Source organism: Sinocyclocheilus rhinocerous, unplaced genomic scaffold, assembly GCF_001515625.1.
Source record: "Sinocyclocheilus rhinocerous isolate Xijiao unplaced genomic scaffold, SAMN03320098_v1.1 scaffold218, whole genome shotgun sequence".
NCBI classification, from domain to species: Eukaryota; Metazoa; Chordata; class Actinopteri; order Cypriniformes; family Cyprinidae; genus Sinocyclocheilus; species Sinocyclocheilus rhinocerous.
In genome coordinates, this window is record NW_015664181.1 from 1,456,521 (window position 1) to 1,466,946 (window position 10,426).

At 36.0% G+C, this 10,426-nt stretch overlaps 2 protein-coding genes across 3 annotated transcripts in view; one reads left to right on the plus strand and one right to left on the minus strand.

The window, feature by feature from the left end:
• LOC107729749 (endoplasmic reticulum-Golgi intermediate compartment protein 3-like) overlaps positions 1-8,300 on the plus strand; it is a 13,483-nt gene extending 5,183 nt beyond the window's left edge. Inside the window, exons 6-14 of one of the 2 annotated variants that reach the window (XM_016540426.1) lie at positions 416-581; positions 679-736; positions 2,122-2,136; positions 2,741-2,772; positions 2,863-2,959; positions 5,938-6,002; positions 6,248-6,384; positions 6,522-6,577; positions 7,454-8,300. In XM_016540426.1, the coding sequence (XP_016395912.1) occupies positions 416-581; positions 679-736; positions 2,122-2,136; positions 2,741-2,772; positions 2,863-2,959; positions 5,938-6,002; positions 6,248-6,384; positions 6,522-6,577; positions 7,454-7,533 (706 nt within the window). In that variant the 3' untranslated portion in view covers positions 7,534-8,300. The remainder of the gene's footprint in view (positions 1-415; positions 582-678; positions 737-2,121; positions 2,137-2,740; positions 2,773-2,862; positions 2,960-5,937; positions 6,003-6,247; positions 6,385-6,521; positions 6,578-7,453) is intronic. The other variant, XM_016540427.1, reaches the window with a different exon arrangement.
• Positions 2,993-5,659, minus strand: LOC107729750 (reactive oxygen species modulator 1). The gene is made up of 3 exons (XM_016540428.1): positions 5,470-5,659; positions 3,600-3,730; positions 2,993-3,460 (listed from the first exon to the last, which is right to left on the minus strand). The coding sequence occupies exons 2-3, from the start codon at positions 3,728-3,730 to the stop codon at positions 3,352-3,354; spliced, it is 240 nt and encodes a 79-aa protein (XP_016395914.1). The 5' UTR covers positions 5,470-5,659; the 3' UTR covers positions 2,993-3,351.
• Positions 8,301-10,426: the final 2,126 nt, after the last annotated feature.

The following is a 10,426-nucleotide window of genomic DNA, read 5'->3' on the forward strand; positions in this document are numbered from 1 at the left end:
TGAACACCTTGATTAGGCCTGGACACACCAAGCCAACTTCAAAGAACTAGCGGTGACGAAAACCGACGGTGTTGTCGCCTCGTGTCGGACCTGCGCTCGAAAACACCGCACAGACTACAGCCGACGGCAAACTAACACATGCGTTCTGCGCATGCGTGAGAGGAATTAACTGTCTATATCAGCAGCTATCAATAGTATGTCTATGGGAGGGTCAGAGAGCTCTCAGATTCCATCAAAAATATCTTAATTTGTGTTCCGAAGATGACGGAGGTCTTTACGGGTTTGGAACAACATGAGGGTGAGTAATTAATGACAAAATGTTCATTTTTGGGTGAACTATCCCTTTAATAGCAGGTGTATATAGGGCCAAATAGCTTGTGATTGTGATTTAAGACACTAACTGGTTGTTCTGCAGGTGTTGTAATACCTGTGATGATGTGCGGGAGGCGTACCGGCGGCGTGGCTGGGCGTTTAAGACCCCCGACACCATTGAGCAGTGTAAGAGAGAGGGCTTCAGCCAGAAGATGCAGGAACAGAAGAATGAGGGATGTCAAGTCTACGGCTTTCTGGAGGTCAATAAGGTAATATGCAGCCCTGTGAATCAGTATTTTTATTAAATTCAAGTGCATGCTATATATTTTTTTTAAAAATCACAACATTTCCTATATCTTGCTCCAGGTGGCAGGAAATTTCCATTTTGCCCCTGGAAAGAGCTTCCAGCAGTCTCATGTACACGGTAAAGACTCGGGTTTAGTTAAGTATGAATCGAACACAAACCAAAGCTCTTAGGTCTGATGCAGAGGCATGTTTATTAGTTTTAGTGCATTAACCCTTTTAAGGACTGGACCTTTTGTGTTACATCAAAAATCTAAATTGAAACAGCTTTTATATTAAGCCTATGTGCCTGCCAATATGCGTCAGACCTGAAAATTTGATTTGTCTGCATGTAGTCAGATGCTTCATGTAGCCTCTCATTTCTTAGTATGCAAAGATGTACAGTGCCTTGCGAAAGTATTCATACCCCTTCATTTTTTTCACGTTTTGTTATATTGCTGCCTTATGCTAAACTGCTTTAAATTACTTTTGTGCATCTGCCCCCATCCAACCTGACTGCTTGAGAGGTGAAAAGATGAGGAGAAGAATGGCAGATAATTGCCAAATGCTGATAAGCAAAGCTTGTCGCATCAAACAAAAAAAGACTTGAAGCTGTAAAGGTGCTTCAGCTAAATATTTAGTTATTTCAGTTTTTTTATTTTTAATAAATTTACGAAGTTTTGACAATTCTGTTTTTGCTTTGTCAATATGGTGTATGGAGTGTAGATTGATGTGGGGGGAAAAAAGTACATTTAAGCAGTTTAACATAAGGCAGCAACATAACAAAACGTGAAAAAAAATGAAGGGGTATGAATACTTTCGCAAGGCACTGTACATGGTGAGCCATTCAGTGCTGTCTTGAGATCTGCATTTGTATTTATATAGAGAAATACACAATGCATGTCCTGCATGTTTGCTTTTTTATGCCTGCTTTCTCAAAACCATTCATCAGTCCGTCCACCTGAGAATCTGTAGTTTAAATCAATTCAAATTCTGTTTTATACTGACCAGTTGCCTTGTTTCTGGGCTGATGAATAGTTTATGATCTTGTCTTTGTTTATGCAAGTGTGCCTTTAAGATCTAATGAATTCCTCTGTGCACTCATTTCCTTGTGGTGTTGACCATTGATGCTGTAAATCAAAGCCGTTTTATTAATGAAATGATTTTTGGGAAGTCTTGGTTTTTAACTTTGGGACAAAACGGTTTCTTTGCTTTCCCACCAAAGCTCACAATCTTTCTAAGTAACAAGGTACAGAACTAACACCAGTTATGCTTGGTCATGCATAGGCTATTCTTCCAATGGCGGAAGTGCATATACATACTTAATACACCTTTACAGACCCCGAGTTCAGGTACCAAACAATATTTCAATAGTCCTACTTCACAAAAAAAAAAAAAGGGATGATAATTGGCAATTACAAATTTACTCTGAGCTTAAAGGGTCAGTGGTTGTCACAAATTCCTCTTGAAAACTTTGCTTTCCAAAAACAAAACCCACTTAGTGACTATTTTCTTTTCTTTCTGCAGTGCATGCTGTGGAAAGTAAGTTGATCTTTTATATTTTTATGAATCTTTATTGCAAGACAAGTTAGAATTTACCTTGTTACTACATCAGTAATTCTGTACCAAACAATATTTCAATAGTCCTACTTCACAAAAAAAAAAGAGATGATAATTTGGCAATTACAAATTTACTCTGAGCTTAAAGGGTCAGTGGTTGTCACAAATTCCTCTTGAAAACTTTGCTTTCCAAAAACAAAACCCACTTAGTGACTATTTTCTTTTCTTTCTGCAGTGCATGCTGTGGAAAGTAAGTTGATCTTTTATATTTTTATGAATCTTTATTGCAAGACAAGTTAGAATTTACCTTGTTACTACATCAGTAATTCTGCTTTTCTCTGCACATATTTTGAGATTTAGACTTTAACAAATAGTCAGTTTGTGATTAGACATTGCAGTGGCTTTAAAGCGTCAGTTAATTTGTCATGATTCTCATCAGCAAGGGCATCTGTGACCACTTAACATATTACGCTCTGCCTTTGTTTGAAATATGTGCAAATTTCTAGGCTAATTAAATTCACTTAAGATGCATTTATAAATTGTGAAAACATTCATTCATGTTCTTAATTGATTATTTTATTTTCAGTTCATGATCTGCAAAGCTTTGGGCTAGACAATGTGAGTTGCTTCATTTCTTTTTAATAAGATTGATCTGCCATTGCCCTAAATATTAGAACTAACAGAATTTTTTTTTTGGTATAACCACAGATCAACATGACACATTTCATCAAACATCTTTCATTCGGCAAAGACTATCCAGGAATTATCAACCCTTTAGATGGTACAAATGTAGCAGCACCTCAAGGTAAGTGCATGTCATTTCTATTTTCATGCCTAAACTAAAAATCATTATTTCAAAGAATGGCTGAGAACATAGATTTGTCCAGAATTAAAGAGCCCTTCTTTATCTTCTCCATGGTCATTTCATTGTCAGCCCTCCATAGACAGCAGAAAGGTCACTGTTAAAGGTCAATCCCACGTAGCTGACTTTAATCTATTCTGCTGGACAAGGATGAAAAGGAGGGTTGTCCTCAAAGTGTCATAATAATTACATCTTAGATTGAGCCCAAGATTTACAGAATTTTTTAAATCAGTTTTTATTGACACCTGTGTCCTTGAATGTGGGTATGATAACAAATGGATGAATCTAGAAATGGTTCAAAGTTCTATAATTTTAGAAGTGGCATTAGTGTGATCTCAGCAGCGGATACCCATCCCAATAGCCATGAAAGTTCCAAACGTGCCACCGCTTTGCATCATGGTCTTCCCAACTCCACCCATCAGCTCTCGACCCCTCATGCCGATCCTGGATAGAATGAAACAGTCTCTATTAAAACAGAATTTCTGCCAAAGTACCAGTTGCAGTTAATGTTACTAAATATAATAATAATAATAATAATAATAAAAAAAAAAAAAATCCTAAAAATGACAGCTGTTGTTCATACCTGAGACAGGAGAACGTTCCAAACATGGCACCTGCAGCCATGCCCACGGCAAAACCCATCATGAAGCCCATCTTGACTCTGTCAAAGCAGCTGGGCTGCGTCTGTCCATACGGTCCTACTGTCACCGGCATCTGTAAAGAGGATAATACTTTGTATTTTAGTAGCATGCAATAAAAGTGTGTATATATATATATATTAGGGCTGTCAGTTCAACGCGTTAACTTAATTAGTTATGACAAAATAACGCGATTAAAATATTTTAACGCAGTTAACGCACTGGCCCCGCCCCCAGACCTGTATGTCATCTTACATTTCATACAGTTGACTGTTGACAAATATGATGCAGGACAACAACTCCATAAATGCAGCTATGCCCTAGAAATTCAATTCATATTGGGGCAAAAAAAAAAAAGCCCCTGTATGAGTTCTTATCTCATATTTATATCATATGATAAGCGATATCACACCAGCAGCGAGCAGCGAGATTTTACACAACAGTTGAGAAAATAAGAAGTTAATATTGTGTTATATTTTAAACACAATATTGTCTGTTTTTGCTGTTTTGCCAACAAAAATATTACCTGTAAAGCTCAGAGCCGTTTACTGAATTCCTGAATGAATCAGTAGTTTGAACGAATCGACTCAAAGACATTTACCGCCATCTGCTGGAAGTTTTGTTTTTTCTTTAGAGTATAATTTCATTTATAAAAAAAAAAAAACATTAAAGGGATAGTTCACCAAAAATAAAATAAATAAATTCTGTCATTTATTCACCCTCATGTTGTTTCAAACCTGAATGACTTACTTTCTTTTGCCGTCCGGTGTAGACACGGTTGTAAGCTGTTTTGGTCACTAGTGACTTTTATTCGAGATGTTTCTCGAATTATCTTTTATGTTTCATACTTTGTTAGGCCATTGTAGCCTAAACATTTAACACAATAATATAAAAGAGATTTATACGCCATCTGGAACCTGAATAAATAAGCTGTCCATTGATGTATAGTTTGTTAGGATAGGACAAAATCTCGCTGAGATACAACTATTTGAAAATCTGGAATCTGAGGGTGCAAAAAAAAAAATCTAAATATTGAGAACATCAACTTGGTTGTCCAAATGAAGTTCTTAGCAATGCATATTACTAATCAAAAATTAAGTTTTGATATTTATGGTAGGAAATTTACAAAATATCTTCATGGAACATGATCTTTATTCTTTACTTAATATCCTTAACAGTTACTTAACAGTAAATGAGAGAAACAGAGACAAGAGTTAGTGGTTGCCCAAGCGGTCCTCTTGTTGTCTGAGGAGGATGCACCGCAGTTGTCACAGTAACTCTACTCTCTCAACTGCCAACCAGAATTTGGAAAATAAAGCTGGACTGTTCAGTGCAAACTCAATACACCACATTAAAGAAATTTAAATTAAACTTATATACACATGTAAATAGAAATACATAAATACAAAAAAATATATTTATTTATATATATATACAAGATTTTTAATTGAAAACTCATTTTTGGTCATCATAGACGCGTTTTGACATAATGACCTCTATAATGCCCAAAATGCTGTTTGTACCTATGCTGTCTAAGTAGGTGGCTCACTAGGTTTTCTGATAAACCACACACCTGCATGTTATATAAGGGAAGGTAATTACATAAACTGAACGGTAATTGGCTTATTTATGAGGTTTAAATTAATAAATATTACGGTTATGTCAAACTAAAACATATGACTGAATATATTGCACGTGAGTCGTTTGTTTTGTTAAATGTCATCAAGGTCTCTGGTCTTGAACAAACTCCGCCGAGCACTGTAATGTTCGCAACGATAAATTATCGTAAAATATATACGAAGAAAGTATGCTTACCTTGTTCAAATCGCTATATGAGTGTCTCTATTAGTTAGTTTTCTGAGAAAATTGTCCAATGTTTGCTACAGGACTGTCTCACACGGACGCCATTACTTGAGAGGAAGTGGTTGGTGTTAAAGTGTACAAGCGGAGAATGTAGGGTTGTGAAGCGCTGCAGCGCCATCTAGCGGTAGAGCCAATCACGTGCTTAGACCGGAGACTCGCGGTTCTTTTAAGTTTCTTTTAAATAGACCTATATTAACGCCAAACAATCACTACTATAATCTCTTATACAAAAGCAATTTTTAGATTTGTTCCCAAAAGCAATTTTTTGATTTATTCCCTATCATAATATAAAGGTTAGAACAAAAATATAAACACATGGCATTGATGTGTAAAAAAAAAAAAACATTGTTCTTACTGACACAAAACATTGATTGAGATCCTGTATGTTAGATTGACCTTTGCACTCTTTGCTCTTTACAGCATCAATGATGTACCAGTATTTTGTGAAAATTGTGCCAACAATATATGTTAAAGCAGATGGAGAGGTAAGAGAGCTGAGCTAAAAAAAAAAAAGGTACTTGGTGTTTATTAAGGTTTTACAGCACTGACAATAACTGAAGTAGCAACAATTTTATAGCTGCAAGTTATGGTTGTCATGGTAGTCTTTTATAAGTATGTTGATTAAGAAGATGAGAATATGTTTAAAACTCTTTAGGATGCTTCAGTTATTGTCTTTGAATTGTGTAGACATAGGTGATAAAAGAAACCATGCGTTTGTCTTTTACGTTAGGTTGTTAAAACAAACCAGTTTTCAGTAACAAGACATGAGAAAGTAGCCAACGGGCTGATTGGAGATCAGGGTTTACCTGGGGTGTTTGTGCTTTATGAACTGTCTCCGATGATGGTCAAATTCACAGAGAAGCAAAGGTATGTGTTAGTAAACTAACTTTTTTGTTGTTAACGTCATGGTTTAGTTCACGTTGATTGAAAGAAACAGTCTGATGCAATGTATGTTGCATGCTGGATAGATTTTGATATATTTTTGCACATGTTTTCGTCCGCAGGTCTTTCACCCATTTCCTAACAGGAGTTTGTGCTATTATAGGAGGTGTTTTCACAGGTGAGATTCCATTCAGTGTTTTGTACCTCAGTGGTTTTCACAGAAATGTACTGTGTGTGCAGAATGAAAGAATGTAGACTGTAAACCTCCTTTTACTGCTTGTTTTTACTGTGGCGGTAGCATTTTGAACATGTATATGCTCAGAACCGTCTTGCACATCATGTTTCCAATTCAGCAGCAAAGAGCAACTGTAATGTTCAGAAAGGCACAGTCACAAGATTCCACACGCTTCACTGAATTTGTTTCTCATGATCTTAAAAACCCTTTGATCTACAGACTTAAGCTTAAATGCTAACGATTCGTTTTTGTAGACATAAAGCATTTTTAATGGCTAAGTTAGACCAGATGATTAAAAAAAAGCAGTCAGCAAGTGTCCAGCATGTATGTGAACACCTTTAATATTAAAGCCTAGAGTGTCAACTTAAAAAAAAAAAAAAAAGCTTTGCATTTTTAAAATGCATTTTTTTTTAAGGATTCAAGTTTGCTGTGCTTGTTTGTAAGATTCAAGATAAAAATAAAAATATAATAATGAAGTAATTTTATTTTACAATATAACTCTTAACATTACAATACTAACATTTCCCTAAGGTATAATTTAGCATTTTTGTCACTAATTATAAGTTGCATATATATTTATTTAATTAAATTGCAGCCATTATGTAAACATATTGTGATTTAGGTAAATTGTTCAGTTTTATTTGTGTCACTCAATAATCCTCATAATTTCATCTGTGTGATTTCATTGTTTTGATGACTTTACTGTATACAACATGTGAATGCAACATGCAAGCATCAGTTTACCACTCCAGGGATGTTATTGGCAGATGTAGATGAGCTCACTATCTCATCTAGTCTGTTTCTCTCCTGTTCCTGCAGTTGCTGGACTTATCGATTCTTTGATATACCACTCAGCAAGAGCCATACAGAAGAAGATTGAGCTGGGTAAAGCATCCTAGCACCACATGGACACTGGGTGCATGACTGTGTCTGGAAACCTCTGTGTTTTAAAGGGAAGGTGCCACAATGAAAGCCCCAGACTGTTTCTTGTTGTGGCCACAGAGCAGTATCCGTCGACACGGGCCCCTCGCACACAAGCACAGGAACCGCACAAGGACCTGTGACTAAGACACTGGCCGACTGTATTTTGGAGGATCGTACGAACGTTCGCATTAGCACTGCAGTACGCCGATGCAACAGTTGTTAACCTCTGCAAATCAAAGTTTTCTTTCTCAGATTTTGTCCTTTATTTGTCCTTTATGAATCACTCGTTGGTTGATTTGCAAATTGTAGTTTTACCTGATCGCGAAACCAGTGTTTTCCTGCCTGTCATACACTATCAGAGTTTGGCAGACTAAAACCAGCAGTCGTTTGAATGAGTTTGGGTCCCTACAGAAGAATCAGAAGCAGCAGCCTTTGTCCAACTGGAAAAGACACAAGCAAACTCAACAGGAATCCTGTTCTGTCGTCAAGCACACAAACTCTGTACGGAAACACAGAGACTGCAGTCTATACAGATGTCGGGTTTTTTGTAATTGCACCTTTAACTCTAAATTCAGGGGCTGGGGTGTGTGTTTGCGAGTGTGTGTGTGTGTGTGTTTGCAGATGGGTGTTTGGTATGAGAGAGTTCTCGTCATGTTTTGTTGCCGGTTTATATTGTGTGTGGGAAAAATGTATTTATATTTTGACTGTTCGAAGCAGTTTTTAAAATGAGAAATAAATGTAACACTGAACTTCAGTGACTGTTTTCTTGTAAATAAGTGACTGTTGAATTGGAACCTAAATTCGAAACTGGAGAACAGAGGTAATGCACAACAGTGATGCTTTTAGTCGAGATTATGAGAATTCTTTTTTAATTTTTATTTGAGTTTAAGTGCTTAGTTTTTATTTAATTATAATTTTTATTGATTTATAGAAACAAAGCATACATAGATGGAGAGGCTGGGTTGGAAACTGCATAATATATTATTTTATGCATATTTCTGTATTAACGTGATTTTAGTGTTCATTTTAGCATCTCTTACTAAACTGATTATTTAATTGGACAGCCATGGCATTTTTACATTTTGAAATAACACTCTTTACTTCCAAGATAATAACTGTTAGTGTATTACATTGCCACAAATGCAGTATACTATACTTTTGTATCTACTGTGTAAAATTTAACATCCCTTACTAAACGGATTATTAATCGGACAGCAAATAATTTACATTTTTGCATAAAATTAGATTAGAAAAATGATGCTCTTTATTTCCGAGATGATAATTTTGTAAGTGAATGCTTAATCATAGTGTATTAAATTGCCGAAATATGCAGTACTGTACTGTATCCCCCAATGCAGTGCTCTGCGATTGATTTCTAATGAACTGAAATCAATATGAACCACTGTTTTGATCATCTCCTTTACACATTCTTAATTGCCAAGACATTGTGACACGAAGTTGGACACTGTAAAATGCAAAATAACTTTTTATTTCCTTGATTTAGTATTAAATTACACAAACAACGTAATTAGGTCATATGATAAGAAGTAACTTCTGTTTGAATTTTTCTATTGCATAATGTGTTTTAAACATAATGTGCAATATGTAGTGTGTATACAACACGTTATTTAGTTAGTACACTAATATCATTGAGAACACAGTCAGAGTCTTGCTATTTCCTGAGGATGATCTGAATTAAAGGTCATTCTCTGTAAGCAGACAGTCTTTTGCTGTGTATTAATTATTTCATGTGACTGATCCACTGACCCTTTTTCCTACATTTCTCAGAACAAAGAGCTGACTGTTTGACGGGAAACTTTTTCCAGCATCCGAGAGCAAGTAATATTGACCACCAGGTGGAGCTCTTGTATTCCTAGAAATGCACAAAAATCTCAAAACGACTATTATTTTTTGTCTTCCTCTTCTTCCTTAAAATGGGGAACACGTTTATAGCGAGCTGAACACACTGCCATGAGTAATTTCCGGGAAGTGTGTCACAACTGCCTTTGTGCTGATACATAACTAGTCAAGAAAGCGATTTTAGCTCGTTTAATTGGTGTAGCGGTGTTATGAGACGTCCAGACTAAATCTTTAGAGACTTTTGTCTAATTCATTCCATATGGAAATGTTTCCAGACGTTTGTTTCCTGACTCTGACTGGACTTTAGTCATACGTGTCTGCTTACTGCATACTATTTTTAATAAGAAATGTGAATGTGTATGCTATGTGAGTGACAACATTTTAAAACAGTAATATGCTACATGTCACACGACCATATTACTTTGTGTGTTTAATTTAGCAAGTGGCATCTAGTTGTCTTTTTTAAAAGAAAAATGTTGTCCCTTTTTAATGAATCAAGATCACATCTGATACGACTTCCAGCTCATTCCGTCATGCAGTATTGCATTGCATTGTGGGATACAGTACACAGTGCAGTATGTGGTTGTACACAGCACAATTCTAATGTGTTGACTTCTCTTACTAAAATGATTATTTAACAGGACAGCAAAAAGGGTGTTTTACAGTGACATTTTTTTTTTTTTACAGCGATGATCACTTTCAGTGTATTACAGTACTGAAATATGCAGTATACAACCAGAGCATGTTGTGTATACTGTATTATATCCAATGCAATACTCTGGACTCTGTTCCATGCATACAGAAAGCTATGAAAAGTTGCAGAATTTTTTTTTTTGCAGAAATATTAAAGGTGGGGTAAGTGATTTCTGGTAGCCAATGTTGATATTTCAAATCACCAAAACAAACACGCCCCTACCCCAAAAGGGTCTCGCCCCTATTTTGATAGCTCCGCCCCACACATTCGTACGCAACCCAGGCAACGATTAGTTCTGTGAAACAAAGCAAAAC

What these genes read in the sequence shown, in the direction of transcription:
- LOC107729750 (XM_016540428.1), bottom strand. Translation starts at nt 3,730, where the DNA reads ATGCCGGTGACAGTAGGACCGTATGGACAGACGCAGCCCAGCTGCTTT. An exon ending in GGAACGTTCTCCTGTCTCAG is followed by an intron (nt 3,461 to 3,599) that starts GTATGAACAACA and finishes CATTCTATCCAG; the next exon opens with GATCGGCATGAGGGGTCGAG.